Raw genomic sequence first — 18,478 nt, 5'->3', positions numbered from 1 at the left:
GAAAGCCTTCTGGAAGTCCAGGAAGACTATATCCACTGCTACCGCTGCATCCAATGATTTAGTGACCTGATCGTAGAAGGCCACCAGGTTGGTCTGACATGACCTGCCGCTGATGAACCCGTGCTGGTTGCCCCTGAGCATGCATTTCCCTGCTGGCCCCTCCTGGATGTGTGCCAGAATAATTTTCTCGAACAGCTTGCCCAGGATCGAGGTAAGACTGACTGGCCTATAGTTTCCCGGGTCCTCCTTCCTCCCCTTTTTGAAGATGGGAACCACGTTGGCCCTCTTCCAGTCCTCCGGCACCTCTCCAGAGCACCACGAGTGCTCATAAAGCTGCACCAGGGGACTCGCAATGACCCCGGCCAGTTCCTTTAGAACTCTAGGGTGGAGATCATCCGGAACGGCTGACTTAAAAACGTCCAGCCCCTCCAGCAGCTCCCTAACTAGATCCTCACTTACCCTGGGCTCAGGTGTGCCTCCCTCGGGGCCCGATGGGGGCCTAGCAGGGAGGTGGCAGTTCTGGTCCTTACTGAGGAAGACAAAGGCAAAGAAATCATTAAATATGTTGGCTTTGTCGTCTGGTGTGACAACCAGATTCCCCGTCGCGTCCTGCAAGGGCCCCACATTACCCGGGGCCTTCTTTTTACTCCCTATGTATTTAAAAAAGGACTTCTTGTCCTTAATCCGGGAAGCTAGTCCCAGTTCCATCTCTGCCTTGGCCTTCCTAACTACCCCCCTACACCCCCGAGCAACTGCCAAATAGTCCTCCTTGGTGATGACCCCTCCTTTCCATTGGGAGTAAGCCTCCTTTTTAGCAAGGAGACATTCCCGGATGTTTTTGGTGAGCCATGGAGGCATGTTTTAATGCAGCCAGATATAAAGTCATACATGTAAGAACAAAGACCTGATACATGCATATTGAATGAGGAACTCTATTTTTGAAAAAAATTGGACATTTTGGTGAATGATGAGATGAAAATGAGTTCCCAGTTAACCTTAAAGGACTATAGATAGAAGAAAGGAGGATTATTTCACTTTGTTACTTGTCAGGGATAGAACTTTAATTAGAATAGTGTCCAGGCTTAGTGACTATAATTCAGGAGAGATGTTGATAAGGAAAAGGTTCAGGAAGGATTAGGAGTATGATTAAGGATTGGAAAGCGGGTTTTATGGTAAAACATAGGAAGTATAATCTGTTTAATTTAAGAGAAGTTTAAGAGATGACTTGATTGGTCTGTAAATTTCTACATGGGAAACAGAAATGTGATACTAAATAACCTTTTAGCTTGGCAGACAAAGGTATAATGAAATCAAAATGGCTGGAAGTTGGAGATTGACAAGTCTATTCAGACTGGAAACAGTCTGAATAATTTTAACACTGAGGATTGTTAGCTGTTGAGAAAAACGCCTCAAGATTTGTGGTGGATTCTCCATTCTTAGAAATTTTAAATTGAGATTCAGTTTTTCTTAAAGATATGCTCTAGTTCAAATGGGACTAATAAGTTCTTGAGGTCGCTTTTATGCAGGAGGTGAGGCTAGATGATCATTATGGTCCCTTCTGGCTTTAAAATATATGCTTTGTGTTTAGTAAGTTATTTATATCCTACTTCTCCCTTATTGCTTATTAGAAAGTAGAAGCACAAGAAAGAGAAGATGTTTTGGCAGGCATGACTGGCAAATCAATAAAGGGAAAAGTTGGCAAACCCAAGATTAAGAAACTTCAGTTAGAAGAGACGATGCCCTCACCATTTGGTAGAAGAATAGTTCCACAGATTACATCTGCTATGAAAGCTGACGCCAGTAAGAAATTGCTAAAGAAGAAGAAGGTAAGTTGAAATATTTTAGATACCGTAACTGCTAATTTGTTAATTCTTTAAATCCAGCTACTAAATGCTACTACTTTTATGCCAGCATTTGCAAAGAAAGAATTCTTATAATTCAGTCCCTGGAATTATGAAGACACCTTTCTCTACTCTGTCCTCATAAATGTACAAAAGGAACAGCACTGGCTATCTGGTGCTAGTATATTTAATTGTTTAATGTTGATTTATTTTCACCAACATTTCTCACTGAGTCTCATTATTAGCTTGTTTTTATTCTTGGGCAAAGACTAATAAATGTATTCCAGTCCTGTCTGAAGCATGTGGTATTGTGATTTCTTTTCACTGCAGCTTTATTGACCACCATCTTTTTTTTTAGGGTGATATTGATTCTCTAGCAATAAAACTTGAATTTGAGGAATTTGGTGGTGCACCAGCAGAAGGCGGTGGAGAAGATTCTGTGAATACTTCAGTTACCCCAACTAAAGCTAAACCCAAAAGAGAGAAAAAGGAACCAGGTAACTTACTTGCATAATAGTAATTAAGACTATTGAATAATAAGTCTGCTTAATTTAAAGTTACGTAGATCAGCTTATTTATATGTATGCATTATTAGCATATTAAAGTTGCTTTGTACTTTTAGATTGAGGTTGAAGGAATCTGAGATGCACAGATTTTGTTTTGTAGGTATTATTAACTGTCTTGCTGATAAACATTAATTTCCTGGGCCCTGTCTCTATTAAAAAATGACTTAGAAGGTGACAAGAGCCAAAATGATTTGGTATCTAATCAGAGAAATGTAAATCAATTTAATTATGAAAAAATAAGTTCTCTGTCAACCTTGATCAACCTTTGGTCAATTTGGGGCTTGTCAAGACTGGCAATAATTTCCCAGACTACATAAATCCTCTGGTTCTTAAGAGCAATCAATGTAACTTAGTTGCCGTAACATATGTTCACAGAAAAAACAATACATATCTCTGCCCTGGGTTGCGTGTAACCTTCCAGTAATACAGGAATTGTTGAAGGGGCAAAATGAAAAAGAAAAATTAATGGCAGAAAGATGTAAACTGAGAGGGTAAGAGACTGAAAAAGTATGTGTAAAAAGAATGGGAATAAAAAGTAGCTGTTATGCAGATCCAAATATAGGAATGCCAGCTCCAAGGTGGAGCTGGAAATGTGATTAAAAACGTAAGAACTGCCATTCTTGTGTCAGACCATAGGTCCATCTTGCCCAGTATCATGTGCCACACAGTTCCTGAGTGGATACTGAAAAGGACAGTGAACTGGTCTAGGAAGTTCTTATACAGAAGCTATCCCCCTAACTCCCATGCTCAATAGCTACTGATGCCCCTTTCCTCCAAGAATTTTTCCTCCTTGTTGAATCTGCCTAAATTGTCAAGTTTTCACAACATCTGGTGGCAATGAGTTACAGATTTCAATTTACACAGTCTGTGAAAAAGAATGTCCTTTTGTTAGTTTTAAACTTACTACCTACTAGATTCATTTTGTGACCGGTAGTTCTTGTATTGTGAAAGACGGTAAATAATAAATCCCTATTACTTTCTCTTCTGAAACGTCAGATTGGAGGTTCATCTCTGCCCCAAAAGGAGTGATTTTAATTTCAAGAATAGGAGGGCTGCAGTGCAGACCTTGCTGCAGTCATGATGTTAAGTCGTGTTACCCAACCTCTAAAAAAAATTGATACATATTCCCCCAGGAAGAATTAAAAAATAAGACTTGATGGTCCTTACTGAAAGCCTTGTTCATTTGCTTTTAAATAAACATATGAAGCCAATTTTCCATGTGAAAAAAACTGAAAAAGACTAGAAATTAGTATTTTTCCCAGTTGTACTTGACATTTCAATTTGTGGCAGGGACCAGAGTGAGAAAAACACCATCATCCACGAAATCTAGCGCAAAAAAAGTGAAGAAACGAAACCCATGGTCAGATGATGAATCAAAATCAGAAAGTGATTTAGAAGAAAGTGAACCTGTGATTATTCCAAGGGACTCTCTGCTTAGGAGAGCTGCAGGTATTCTAGTTTCTATGTTGCAAATAAGCACAATGTTTTATTGCTGCTCATTCTGTATAAATGAAATTGCATGCTTTAAGTCTGGAATTTTCCTCTCGGATTATCAATAGCTGGGAACTCTCTATTATAAAGACAGGACTTTACATTTCTTATCTAACTCATGTTGTAAATTCTGCTTTGGAACATTAACTGAAAATACAAACATCTTGATTTTTTTTTTTAGAATTAAGTTTATGCTCATGGGTTTTCAGTGTGGATTGGCAATCCTGTATTTTTATTTATGGTAAAAAATTACTTATGAAACCAGTAATGAAAACAATAGTTAGCCATTACAAACCAGTTACTTTAGAATATTTTTATATACTATTAGGCTAGGTGTTTAGTGACACAATCAGGCTACTAAGAAACTACCAAAAAGAAAACTACAGACCACTCAGATTATATTGCAGTATGAAACATTTAGCCCCTTAAGTCTTATTAGCATAGGATAGCCTGATGAAGACAGCATCTGAGAGATTTATCCTGAAAATCTCGGATAATTTTTTCAAGTCAGTGATTAAGATTAATTTGCTCAAATTGTACTTTAAAGAAGGTTATGTGGTCCATTATTTATAAATCAGTTTCACATTTTCCTTTAAGAAAAGATTGATTGATTAATTACCATCTAGAGTGGTGGTTTTCAACTTTTTTTTGGCTCAAGGCACCCCTTGGAAAATGCCAGCTCCTAGTTTTTCACTTGATCATTTTTAACTATAGAAAAATAATACCACAGTTCTTCTGTTGCAGAGAACTCAAAAAGGGAACAGAAAGTTGGAATGTTTTTAATAATATGGATTCCTATTTGAAATTTCTGGGTTTATCTTGTAAACCACATTTGCGCACCTAACAGTGCTATCTATGATTGTGTGACACCATGTGGCACCCTTGAAAGGATCTGAAGGCACCCTAGGGTGCCATGGTACCCTGTCTGAGAATCTCTGGTCTTGACAACGCTAATATCTGAAAGTGCCTGATCAAATGGTGAGCAGTGATATCTGTTCATCATGAAAGTATGTTAGTTTTGTTGCCCTATCCTCCCAAACATGAAGTTACTATTTGTCTTCTGTGAACTCTTTTCAGTTACTTAAATCGTGAAATTTTGGGGGGTTTTGTATTTGTTTGTACAATGGCTGTTAGTGTGACTTCAATGTGAATAATGCAAATAATGAATACTTTCTTTGTAGCTGAAAGGCCCAAGTATACTTTTGATTTCTCAGAAGAGGAAGATGATCCTGATGATGATGACGATGATGCCAACAATAATAATGATTTAGATGAATTGAAAGTAAAAGCATCTCCAGTCATAAATGACAGAGAGGATGAGTTTGTTCCTTCAGATAGTTTAGATAAAGATGAATATGACTTCTCCCCTGTCAAATCAAAGCCTTCTCCAGAGTAAGTACAGTAACTGAATATTCTTTTTAATACTGATTTTTATCTGGAAAAAAATGCAGTGTTGGGTTTTGATCTGTGTCTAACCAGAAACAGAAGGAACATGTTGGGAAATGGATTAATATTAATCCAATGTTGTTAATATGCATAAACACTTGGTTATTGAAAGCTAAATTACATTTTTCTGATTGTAGCACTTAACCATAACCCCAGGAAGATTTTCTCATTCCAGTGTTTTATGATTGTCATCTGGAAGTGTTTGGGAAACCAGATTCATGTAGACATGCCTGCTGTGGTGCTTAGAACTTACTAACAACTAGCACCTACAGCTGTCTGAGTGCTTTCTGTATGGATGACTTTGAAGCAGAAAAAGAACTCTTGGCCTCCTCTTACTTTGCACTCATGCAGAGACAAGCATGGCTTGGGCCAAGTAATAATATAGTGCTTCAAGTACTGCTTCACAAAGTTGTCTGAAAGAATTGGCTGAGGTAATTTCAGAGCTATTACCTATCTTGCTTGACAACTTGTAGATGTTGGGTAAGGTCCTGGGTTATCGGAAAAGGGGCAAATATAGTGCACATCTTTAAGACAGGGAAGAAGGAGGATCTGGGGAATTACAGACCAGTCAGTCTGATCTCGATTCCTGAAAAGATCATGGAGCAGGTTCTCAAAGAATCTATTGTGAGACACCTAAAGGAGTACAAAGCGATCAGTAACAGCCAACATAGCTTCACCAAGAGTAAATCATGCCTGACCAACTAGATTTCCTTCTATGATAAGGTTGACAGGCTTTGTGGAAGGAGAGAGAGCAGTGGATATGATATACCTTGACTTTAGCAAGATTTTTGACATGTTAAGGACAGGCTGACTAGGTGAAAGTAAAATAAGGTGAATACACAACTTGTTGGATCATCATGCTCAAGGAGTAGTCTTCAATGGGTCAATGTCTAGTTGGGAGGCCGTATCTAATGGGGTTCCCAGGGGTCCAGTATTCTTTAATATCTTCATTAAAGATATGGACATAAGATTGAGTGCATGCTTAGCAGATTTGCAGATGATCCTAAATTGGGTGGAATTGCAAACACTTTGAAGGATAGGGCTGTAATCCAGAATAATTTGGATAGATTGGAAAAAACAGTCTGCAATCAACCAAATGAAATTCAACAAGGACAAGTGCAAAGTTCTGCATTTGAGATGAAATAATTGCATACACAAGCACAGGCTGGGGAATGATTGGCTAGGCTGCAGTCCTGCAGAGAATGACATGAAGTTTACAGTAGGGCTATAACCTGAATACAAGCCAACAGTGTGTCCTTGTTGCAAAAAAGTCAACAATATACTGTATTGCATTGTATTGTATTATATTGTATTGAATTGACAGGAGTGCCACTTGCAAATCAAGGGAAGTGATTCTTCCGCTATATTCAGCACCTCACCTAGAGCACTCTGTCCATTTTTGGGCCCCAAACTTCAAAAAGGATGGGCACAGTTTTGAGAGAGTCCAGCAGGAAGCAACCAAAATGATTAAGGGTCTGGGAGACAAGATTTATGAGGAAAGGCTGAAAAAGCTAGAATTGTTTAATCTGGAGAAGAGAAGTGAAGAGGGATTTGATAACAGTCTTCAAATACCTGAAAGGTGGTTATAGAGAAGAGGCGGATACGTTTTTCTCTGCCCAAAGGGGATAGCACTAGGAGTAATGGCCTTAAGCATCAGCAGAAGAAATTTAGGTTGGAAATCAGGAGGAATGTTCTGACTAGGAGAGTGGTCAAGAATTGGAACAAACTACCTAGAGGAATTGTGGAATCTCTCATTGCTGAAAGTTTTCAAGTTGGACTGGGATGTTTTAGTCAGGAATGATCCTGCCTTGAACAGGGGCCTGGATTAGATAACTCTGAGGTCCCCTCCAGCTCCACTTTTCCTATGATCCTATTTTTTACCTTGGTCTATTTTTAATCTGCAAAATTGGTTGATTTATGTGGCAAAAATGAGATTATTTACAAGGTGGTCAGAATGTTTGGCTGAAAAGTAGTTATCTAGCATGCAGAAGTGCTATACACCTTGCAGTAATAATGTTTCAAACAGTACATGTAGAATATAATGTGTATATACTATTTTGTTTTCTTTTTTTAAAGTAGAAAAACACCTCAAGAGAAGAAGAATCAAGATTTTGGGAATCTTTTCTCATTTCCATCTTATTCTCAGAAGACTGATGATGGTGTGTTTTGCTTTTTACATCAGTTCATTTAATACTGCAATAACCAAGATGCACTAGATCAGATATGTGTAGTGAATACCAACTTTGTATTATGGCAAAAACATTAAACTGCTCAGATTTGTAGGGGGAAGAGATGCTCTAAGCTGGGAGTGTTAAACATACAGCCTAAGGGTTGATATGACATGCAAAGTGGCCACCTGCTGGACTACCAGTGGGCCACCAGAAGTTGGGGGTGTGGCCCCCCTTGGGGGCCCAGGTGACATTGTGCTCAGTTATGGTGAGCAAGAGCTGACAGAGCCCCATTTGCCCTCCAGCTGCTTTGACTCTCACCAGTGCTGTGGCACTGCCTCTCCAGCCGCCAGCCCCTGCCACATGCCCAGTGCTGCCACTGGAAAAGGACATGCGGCAGGTCTGGCTATGGGACAGGGCATGCAGTAGGGGCTGCTGTGTGCCCTGTGTCAGACCTGAAGATTCCACTGCTGTCACTTCTTCATGTGCTAGGTTAGATCCAGCCCTCAGGAAGCCCCATGGTCCAGAATTGGCCCAAGACACAAGAACAGTTTTGTACCCCTGCTCTGAACCTTAGAGACATGCAGCATATGTCAAAGACTAAAATGTACAGTAGATGTATATATGCATATGCTATCTCCTAAACTTTTTTGTTCTTTTAGATGCAACAAAATTAGACAGCGATGAAGAGGATTCTGCCCCAGTCTTCACATCATCTTTTACCCCAAAACAAATGGAGAAATTTCCCAGTAAAACAGCAGCTGCTAAAAAGGGTATGTCACTGGCTGTGAGAGGCTAAATCCTACCTCAGACTTCCTGTGATTTATATTGACTCAAGGATGAAACATTTGCTGGTTGCTCAAGCCCAGGAAAGGACTTTAGAATGAAACTACATGTATTCCTGCTAATCAGGTTCCTCAAATTGTCCTCAAACCCAGGCACCAAGTCGTAGGTCAGCAATGCAGTAGACCAGTACAAGTTGGGGACTGACTGGCTGGGCAGCAGGGATTTAATAGCAGCCTTCAATTACCTGAAGAGTGGTAACAAAGAGGATGGATCTAGAGTCTTCTCACTGGTGGCAAATAACAGAACAAGGAGCAATGGCCTCAAGTTGCAGCAAGGAAAGTTTAGGTTAGATATTAGGAAAAAGTTTCTCACTAAAGCACTGGCACAGGTTACCCAGAGGTTATGAAATCTCCATCCTTGGATGTTTTTAATACCTGGCTAGGCAAAGCCTTGACTGGGATGATATAGCTGAGCAGGGGCTTGGACTAGACCTCCTGAGGCCCCTTCCAACCCTAATTTTCTGTGATTCATTGTCGTCAGTTATGCTGACCTGGGAATGCAATCCCTGGAAAAGATGGGCATGGGGGTCATCAAAAGGACAAGCATCAAGACCTCCCAGTCATGTAAGAATATGGAAGAGGCTCATATAGAGCCCAAATGCGCCTCCCTCTTTTAGTTTCTAGAAGGTCTGTACTGAGAGGTCAGCCACAGACTCTCAATAGACCAGAGTACTGGTGAGGCCATGCAGTTGAGTTGAAGCATAGGGTCCACAAGCGACATTTGTGGGTTTTATTTGGCAGAACTATATCTTTGACACCCTGCCCTATCCATAGAATGCCTCCCCAAGCTAACTTGATTTTCAAGGCACTGTGCTTTCCTCATTAATACCTTTCTCAGAAAAAAAATCTCCAGAAGATCTATACCAAAGCAACCGGTTTACATATTACTTTGTTTCCTTAAAAGTAGAAAAGGTTTGGAAAATATCTCAAAATCATTTGAGTTTTATGCTAAAGAATAATTTTTACCATGTATGTCTAAAATAATAGAAAAGGATCACTGAAAGAAATAGCTGCCGAAAATAAAGTTCTCTAGTATAGAAACTGTTCTAATCTACTCCTGTAACAACTTGTTAACTGTATTAGAGTACCTATTGTATTACCTGAATCCAAGATCACCCCCTCAACAAATTTTAAATTATTTAAAATTTTGTATGTATCAAAACTAATTATTCAAGGGTTGTCTTAAATTTGTCTGTCTCCCCACAAAATGCTGCAACAAAGAAGGAAGCAGTAGGGAGATGAGCAGCAGGGAAAGCTGCTGCTTACTGTATGCAGAGGCTCTGGCTCCATCTCTGGCCCAAGGTATGGAGCGCACAGTGGATCTGGGCCTGAAAACAGCAGCAGCTCTGGCCCAAATCAAAGTTGGAGCCAGAGTTAGAGATTCAGCAGTTCATGGTCTCTCCTGCCCCCTACCTCCATGCTTCTCTGCTGGACAAACCAGCCTGGCCTCAGCCAAGCAGCAGTGGAAATGGCAGCTTCATCTCCATCATGGCCCAGTACTCAAATCTAAAGACAAGACCCATGAGCTCCCCACCACATGTTGCATGGGGAAAAAAACCCTTGTTTTGATTTGAATAAATACTGTAATTATTTAAGTCTTATGTATGTAGTATGCAAAGTCAGCATTACTGTCCTTAACTTAAACAGCAAAGCCATCTTCAGATGGACCCCCTAAACCTAAAAGATCTCCCAAGGGGAAGAAGATGGAGATCATAAATTCTGACTCGGATTCAGAATTTGGCATTCCAAAGAAGACTACAGCACCCAAAGGTGAGGATTTCAACAGATTGCAAATTTAATCACACACCACAAAAGCTCAGGCTTCAAAGCTTGTAGTTTTTGAATTTGGCTTCTACATCATATGGTACTGAGTTCCTTTTTTATGAATAAGCAGAAAAGCACTGTCCTAAAATTAGAGCTGAAAGCTGTTGTTTCACTAGCAAATCATCAGTCACATTTCTCTGTGATACAATTTAAAATCTTTGGTTTACTGCTTCTAGTGACAGACAATACGATAAGCCTGTATTAAGTTTGGCTTTATGAAACAGGACATTTTTTTCCACTTTAGAGAGGGGCAGAGCACAGTGTCATCAGTATAAAGGTTTTTTGGTCAACAAGAAATCCAGCTTTTATTCTTCACTATAGTTGCAGTAGGATTTTGCAGTATATCTGCTCCTTCATCACTGAGGGCCCCAAAATAAGTGGATGCAATACAGAAAATCAAGTTGAATACTCACTGGTCCTCAAGATGAAGAGAGTGCTTCAGTAATGACAGACCAGGCTAAGTCCTTGAAATAGATCGTGGTTGTGTGTAACTAGTACTAGTGGTGAGGTCTTGTATTGCCTCGGAGATCCAGAAGCTTTTTATCTAGTTGAGCTGTGCATGCCCTGAGACCATGAAATGCAAGAGTGAGGCAATAGTTTTTGAGAATCTTAACCAAAAAATTTAAAACCTTAGAAACTCTGGAATAACAGAATCTTAGTGCTTTATATCCAATTTCTACAGGGAGATATATAACCGTGGTGTAAGTTTTAACCTTTTAGTCAAACTTTAAAAAAACCTCTTAGCAATAGATGCACTAATGCAGGGTTGCTCAACCCTCAACTTGTGGCAGAGTTGTGTCTGTTGGCCTGCAAGGTTCCCCACTGGTCGGAAAATTTGGCTGCAAGGAATCAGCGGTAGCATTAATTGCTGCTTCGCTGATGCCAAATCTCTGGACTTGCGGGGAGCCTAGCGGGCCGGATACCGTTGTCCCATGGGTGTTGCAGAGTATGGCTGGAGCTAGGGCAGGGTGGCACAGTGCAGGGGCCAATCCAGGTGCTGACCCTGAAAACAGATCTGGCCTGCAGACCAGCCCCCTGTCACTCGTCCAGCTCATGGGGCTGCTGAGCACTGCTGTGCTAACACTGAACATCAACATATATTGTAATTAATCAGTACATTTTTCTCTCAACCAGGGAAAGGTAGAGGGGCAAAGAAAAGGAAAGCATCTGGTTCAGAAAATGAAGGTGACTACACCCCTGGCAAGAAAACACCCAAGTTGACACCAAGCAAGGTCAGTTTCAAATAGATTATTACTGCTGCATAAAGGAGGAGCAGATTTGGCTGCTTGGGATGGCTGTGGCTTTTTTATCGTTTTCCTTAAAGGAGCATGTTGATGCAACCTAGTTTGTTTCTATGGGAAGTGGCATTTAGGCAAGTCTGGGATGTAGATGTTAGAGAAACGTTCTTAAGCGCACTGCAGAATTGTTATGGCATTCTCCATTTCTTTTAAAGAAATCCAAGAAGGCCTCCTTTGATCCGGATTCTGATGCAGACATCTTCCAGTCTGAATTTGCCTCTGACTCTACCCCTAAGCCACGGACAGGTCGGGCTAGGAAAGAGGTGAAATACTTTGCAGAGTCTGATGAAGATGATGATTTTGATATGTTTAATTAAGTGCCCAAAGAGCACACAAACATTTTCCAACAAATATCTTGTGTTGTCCTTTTGTCCCTTCTGTCGCAAACTTTTGTACATTTGACTTATTTTATGTGATGATGTAATTGATGGTTTTTATTATTGTGTGTAGGCATTTTAACATTTTGTTCTTACACCTACAGTTTTATGCTCTTTTTTACTCATTGAAATGTCATGTATTTGTCTGACTGGCTTGTAGAGATGTTCTAGACAGCTGTGCTAAAGCACATTTTAATTGTCATGGTTGCAAACTGCAAACCTGCTTTTTGAAATGAAGTTTAAACATTAAAAATGAAAATCTATCACTTTTGTGTGCTGGAAAACTTGGATTAGAACAATTGCTTTCTACACAGTTTTAAAATAAATATATTTTATTCTTTGCCAGGAGACTCCATGGAAAAAAGGTAAACAGTATATGAACATAGAAAGCATTGTTAAACAATCTCAATGTACAAACAGAGCCAGTGAAAGTACATCACAGATTTGCTAGAATATATAAAAAAAATCCACTAGTGCTTTAAATGAAACCTAAGAAACTGACACTTTTAATGTTAACCATTCTACCACAGTTTTCACTCTGCTTCATGGTGATTTAACAAGGTCAAAAAGGCAGATTCTCTTCCTGTGTTTCTGGAAGTCCTAGTTGTGGTACCAGGCACCCTACTCCTGGTATCGGATTCTTAAGGAAATACACTGCACTCACCAGTTCAGAAGTAGTGAATGAGTCTGCAGGTAATCCCATGAAGTTTCCCTAATGGCTTGTGAACAAGTAAACAAAAACGTGGTAACACTGAAAAGTGTTTCTGCCTTGGAGGCTATCTTTACTGTAAAAGCGTAGGGCTTTTTAAAAATGTGTAGATATGTCAACCAGGTAATAAACCTTGAAATTTAAAGTGACATAACAGCGGAACAAATGACATCTGAATAACTGAGCTGGCAGTTACACTGATACAGAAGTCCCTTCTGTTAGTGCAGTGAATTTTTGTATACATTTTTTTTAGCAAGAAAGGAGATGCAAACTGAGGGCATCAGAAAGTTCAATGATAAGTTTTCATACTAACTAAATCAGAATGTCTTTTTAAACTTTATCTGGACATGTACAGCAGTCCATTTTATAAGCTTGATGTCTCGATCATTTTATGTATGCAAGACAAAAGGAAAGCACCAAACATCCAGTATAGAAAGTAGAGCCATATATTTGTATGTACAAAGTCATCAGAAACATAACCAGAATTTAAAGTTTGAGAACTGTCTTGTCACCATGCAATCTTGAATGTTTAGAAGAAAACAGAAGCTTAACTAGTTTCTTGTTGCATGAGATGGCTGATTTAGAGTTTCAAAAGTTTGTGTTTTTCTAGTTAAGAGTTTAAACAGCAAGGAGTATATATCGATACATATGAAAACTTCTTGGTCCTTGTTGAGTTTTTAATATATATATATATATATATATATATATAAAAGTCCGGAAACTAAGCAGCAGTAAAAATGTTTTTCTTGCTTTTCATCCCTGTACATAAGGTATTAGAAATGTCTGAAGTAGCTGGAAATTGTCTTATTGCACCATTGGAGATTGACTGACATTGCTGTTATCCACTGAGCTAGGTGAGATGCTAGGACTGTGCTCTGCTGTGTTTCCACTTGAGCTTGGTGTCAGTGGTTCATGTCCCTCAGAGTTCTCCAACATTTCCTGAATGAGAGGAGGCATTGATCCAGGGATTTCCATTTTCAGTGTAATCACACGTTCTGCCCCTTTAAAAAACAAACAAACAAAAAGATGGAAGCCCCTTTTGGTTAGCACAGCTTGCATGATTTGTTCTTAACTTGGCATTGTCATCACTATGCACAAGAGCATTAAAACTGGATACTAAGAAATAAGAGTCTTCTGCTAACCTTTTGCATAAAAAATTATATAAACAAGCTTTCATAAATAATAGTACACAAAAGAGGAATGTTTTTATCATAAAAAAATAGCAGCCAAAATTATTTGTCCCTAACAAAAGCAGTAGATCAATTCACTTAATTTACTGCTGTTGTCTTAAGTGCTTTCCAAACTTAAGTTACAGGTAAACGGATCAACTAGAAGCAATTTATTTTTTATAGAAAGAACAGAAAACTACTTTCAACACCTTTTCAGAACTTATTTTTTAATTTTACAAAGAAGCTGGATTTAATTCAAGGAAAAGAAAATAAATATTCTGGTTTGTACTCTACTTAATCCACTGATTACATAGGAGCCCACAAAACAGGGGGCAACACCTATGGCATATGGGCCAGATCTGGCCCACAGAGCCATTAAATCTGGCCTGTAGACTGGGGCTTTGGTGGCAGGGGACTTTACCTGAACTGCACCGCAGCTAGGCAGCAGAGAAACGGCTGCATAGCCAGGTCCTAGCACTGGTCTGCCTTGGGTCAGAGGTGGGTCATTCTGGCCCACCACCAGAAAACTTTGCTGACCCTTCATGTGGAACACTAAGGACAGAATTCTGCTTTAACAATCAAGTGTGGTTCAGCTGTTTAATTTACACTGGTCTAAGTCAGCCCATGTAAAAGCAATTAGAAATTAGGAGTCTAATTCTGACTTCCACAAAAACTTATTTGTTCAAAGCTAAGGTATAATCAGTCTGATATTTTGTTGGAGTCACCTTTTACAAATGAAATTTTCAAACATTTTCACTACTTTGCTCCTAATGATGTTTATACCTACTAATTATAATTTTTGTCTTGTATCGGTTGTTTACTCCAGGGTTTTATAAACCCTACAACACTAATTCAACTTTTGTGTAAGGACCAGCCAGCCATAAGCTATCTGATGTTTTTGAATGTATGAAATACTACCAAGCGCAGCACAAGGAACATGCCAACTTAAAATCTTAATATACCATGAAATGGTAGGCTTAGAGCAGCACCCTTGGTTGGGATTTTAAAATAAGCCTAAGAGAGTTAAGGCCTCTCTTGAAAATTATTGTAGCAGTAATTTTGCCTGTTTTAGGAGTTTCTCAATCAATTAGAGTAATAGTCCTTATCGCCTATTTTTCACACACTTAAAAATCATTGTTTATCCCAGTACACTGGTTGTCAACTTTTTTAAACTCAAGGCATTCCTCAGAAGATTCCAGCTCTTAGGTTCCACTCATTTTTTTGGACTATGGAAAAGTAGCTGCATTCTTCTGTGGCAAAGGTCTTGGAAAGGCCACAATTGATAAGGATGTTTCCTGCAGCACGCTTAAAATGATCTCACAGCATCCACGTTCTGCACTACCTCCTGTTCTGAGTATTCATAAGGGTAGCCTCAAATAGAATCGGTTAAAGTAATTGGGTCTCGGGCATTCTTTCTTGATCAGCCAAAACCACAGGCAGTATTTTTCATCGTTGCTGGTCTTAGGACTTTTCAGGTGCAGAAATGAAACTGGTGGGATTGCTGAGATTTATCATCAAGGTGGATCAGAAGCTTATTTGAAAGAACCTGCTGCATTGTGAATCAATTTTACTTCTACCTAACTTGCAATGAACTGTTGGCTTTAATTCAGGTCATTCAATTTTGTCTCCATCAAATTCTGGGAGAGTAGGTAAACTTCAGAATCTGAAGAAAGCATAGCCTCAAATTTCCTGAACTGGCTCCACTAACCAACAGGTGTATATGGCAAGACTATACCATGCAGAACTTCAAAGCTTAGCATGCTCAAAGAGGAAAAGTACCATTTTTTATCCAAGAGTGTCTCAGAAAAGAATGAATGCAAACACTCTAAAGCCATTTGTTCCCAGCTTCCACTCCATATTGGACCTCAAAATAAAACTACTAGTGGATGGCAGAATATAAATTACTCTTAGCAAGGGAGGCTGTCAGATGTCCACTGACTTGCAGCAATCAGTCATCAGCAAAACTAATTTTCAGTGTTCAGAGCAGGACATAACTTTAGCCTTCTAATAAAGACAGACAGACACTAAACATTCAGTCACAAGGTGGTAAGAGCCATCTTTGTATTATCTACATAGAAAGATAATTTTACTCACACAGCAGTGTGTTAGAACTAAAAACATTTGTTTCTATTTTTGAAAAAGACATTACCCATCAAGACCAACTTCTGATCTTTCATGGCCATACAGCTATTTGGATAAACAGGTAGTGCTGTAAGATATCCCACTACATTCACCCTGATCTTGCTCTTCAAGAATCTGGATTTCAAAAAGGTAACTGAATAACTTCTATTCAGTAAAAGAGTGTGTGTTTGGGGGGTGGGGGACGACTACATAAAAATGGCAAACAAGATGAAAGAAGAAAAAATTATGGTCCTGGTAAAGGAGAGAACCTCTGGACCTATTTCCTGATGCTTTTTCAACACCATAGAGTAGATTAGATTTATGTAATTAATCTAATGCATCTTCTGAGAAGAGAGAACAGTCACCCACATTGATGGCCTTTGTTTAAAAGGTCATCGTTTTTCAGATCTTGTGAAGTCTATTTTCTGCTTCATCTTCTTTAGCGACCAACTTTCCAAGTGAGTGTAAATAAAGGAAGGTGTCCTAACGAGCAGTCAGGGACAAAGAGGTGAGCACAGTAGTCATGAATCTTGATACAGAATCACCTAAAAGACTACTTTGGAAGTAACTAATATTCAAAAGTTCATCCATGAGTGGATGATCTTTATTTTGTTTTAAATATGAAATGAATATGGAAAGATGATTAATATTCATTTCTTCAAATGAATGACTTTTATAGCAACACCCCAAAAGGTACCACCAGTTCTTTAGTATGATTTAGTTCTGGTACAAAGCATTAATGCAATTACATGTAATGCCTAAGAACAAGTTCTTCTTTCCATCTTAACATGCTCATTTAACTCTCAAGACACTGCCATATTCCCAAGGGAGACATAACGGGTATAACAAGGAACCGGGATTGTGGAATTAAGACGGCCTGCTTCTGAGGTTCTGAGTGGTACCTTTATAGCCTTACATTGCTATGAGTTGCTTTTGTAGGTTTAGGTTGGTGGAAATATAATTGGATTACTTTATTTTATCTCTATGGCCAAATCACAAGCTTTAGTTTATTATTTTAAGCAGTTTTGAGGACACACTTGTTTTCACCTCCAGTTCTGGTATATCCCTTCCTTAACAATCATCTCTGAATTAATTGATAGGATGAACGCCCACCAAAATAGGTCCATGTTTTCTTTAATTTACAACATTAAAAAAAAATATATTGTAAGGTGTTAGTTTTATTTCTTTTACTTTGACTATGAAATGTTTTAAGAGATGTCAAATAGAAATTGAGAAAGAGGGGGAGAGAGAGAAGTACCTTCAGTCATGTATCCCAGGTGCTTTTCTTTTTACCCGGGAAAACAATAGAAGCCAAAGACTATGAAGTAGGTAGAACTAATATTTAACCATTAAAAAGGCATGGGTCAGTGGTACAGTGGGATAGCTCGCTGAATTCATTTTATCTTTGTGAACTTAGAGTGTACACCTATTTCTATACTGCTGCATAATTGGTGCAACTCATTAAAGGCAGAGCAGTTACACCTATATCAAACTGCTGATAAAGCTATATCAAACAGGAGTATCAATTTCAGGTCTACACATTCAAAGCCTGATGTATTTAAGAGGTGCCATGTAAAAACCAAAGCAGCGTGTTCACCCCTAGAGCTATCATACAGAGCAAGATGTTTCAGGATGCAGGAATGTGCTGCTGATTGTACAATACATATTTACAACCGGCTGGCAGATCCTCCTGCTACCTAAGTGCACCTGCTACAGAAGCCCACCCTCTCCTTAGCACTAAAGGCACGGATGGAAGAAGGGTTCAGCTACCATTAAATACTGGCAAGAAGAGTATCTGTTTCATTTCTGCTTGAAAATATATTAAATCAGCATGCTCAACCCATTAAAAGCTTAGCTCTCAGACACTTGAGATGTGTTTTTCAAAGATGTAAAAAACAGGTTAGTTTGAATTATATGGACTAAAATTTCAGGAGTGTTTAGATCCAGGATGTTGGGAATTTTGCATGTGTTTTTTAATACAGCACCAAAAACTAGATATTTCTACTTGAAAGTGATCTGTGGTACTACATACAATTAGGCCATATTTTACTAGAAAAAAATGATTAATGAAAATTAGTTGAGGGTTTTTCTGCTCTTTAAATTACTGATAGTCAGTTTCATTTCTAACCCATCTAGGAACAAAACCAGATTTCAGTATCAATGGTGTGACGATATTAAATGAAGAATATGAAGAATGTAAGTGCTTATGTATAAGAGTGTCATAAAACATCAGGAGGATTAAGCCAAGATTTCCCAACAAAGAAAAGCAAAGTGTTTGTTTGTTTGTTTGTTTGTTGTTCTTAAACATGCTGTAATCAAAGCCTACAAACCAGATATTTCCTCTTTCCTACGAACCTGACAGTGTATCAAAGACATAGCTTACCTTTTGCACTGATACTGCGAAGATCTGTGATTTTCATTAGGATCTTTGGAAACATGTGAGGCTTGTTGGGTCGTCTCTTTCGGATGTAAATTTTCAATGCTTCCAGCAACGGTTCTTGTAGTTTATCTACTTTTGCTGGTTCTTCAAGGTCCTGGCGGTCTGCAGAGGTAAATAAAATTTTTCCATTGATGTAAGTGTAGCATTTTTCTCAAACTGCCAGTCAAACAAGTTTCTCTGTGT

The 18,478-nt window shown here is 38.9% G+C and overlaps 2 protein-coding genes across 16 annotated transcripts in view; one reads left to right on the top strand and one right to left on the bottom strand.

The window, feature by feature from the left end:
* The window catches only part of TOP2B (DNA topoisomerase II beta), an 88,771-nt gene extending 76,652 nt beyond the window's left edge, over positions 1-12,119 (top strand). For 4 of the 8 annotated variants that reach the window (XM_025201015.1, XM_025201018.1, XM_025201017.1 and 1 more), the window contains 9 exons: positions 1,629-1,826; positions 2,200-2,338; positions 3,698-3,856; positions 5,080-5,290; positions 7,421-7,503; positions 8,175-8,285; positions 10,005-10,127; positions 11,316-11,413; positions 11,635-11,796. In XM_025201015.1, coding sequence (XP_025056800.1) covers positions 1,629-1,826; positions 2,200-2,338; positions 3,698-3,856; positions 5,080-5,290; positions 7,421-7,503; positions 8,175-8,285; positions 10,005-10,127; positions 11,316-11,413; positions 11,635-11,796 — 1,284 coding nt within the window. Of the gene's footprint in view, positions 1-1,628; positions 1,827-2,199; positions 2,339-3,697; positions 3,857-5,079; positions 5,291-7,420; positions 7,504-8,174; positions 8,286-10,004; positions 10,128-11,315; positions 11,414-11,634 lie in introns of all 8 variants that reach the window. The other 4 variants (XM_025201013.1, XM_025201019.1, XM_025201020.1 and 1 more) reach the window with 2 other exon arrangements.
* A 1,166-nt stretch (positions 12,120-13,285) lies between these two features.
* RARB (retinoic acid receptor beta) overlaps positions 13,286-18,478 on the bottom strand; it is a 563,324-nt gene continuing 558,131 nt past the window's right edge. For all 8 annotated transcript variants that reach the window (XM_006021194.3, XM_014518768.2, XM_025201021.1 and 5 more), the window contains 2 exons: positions 18,239-18,397; positions 13,286-13,566 (listed from right to left, as the gene is read on the bottom strand). In XM_006021194.3, coding sequence (XP_006021256.1) covers positions 13,370-13,566; positions 18,239-18,397 — 356 coding nt within the window. In that variant the 3' untranslated portion in view covers positions 13,286-13,369. The remainder of the gene's footprint in view (positions 13,567-18,238; positions 18,398-18,478) is intronic.

This window comes from Alligator sinensis, unplaced genomic scaffold (assembly GCF_000455745.1).
Source record: "Alligator sinensis unplaced genomic scaffold, ASM45574v1 scaffold299_1, whole genome shotgun sequence".
Taxonomy (NCBI): Eukaryota; Metazoa; Chordata; order Crocodylia; family Alligatoridae; genus Alligator; species Alligator sinensis.
Note: the sequence above shows the minus strand (reverse complement) of the source record. Positions and strands in the feature narration are given on the sequence as shown.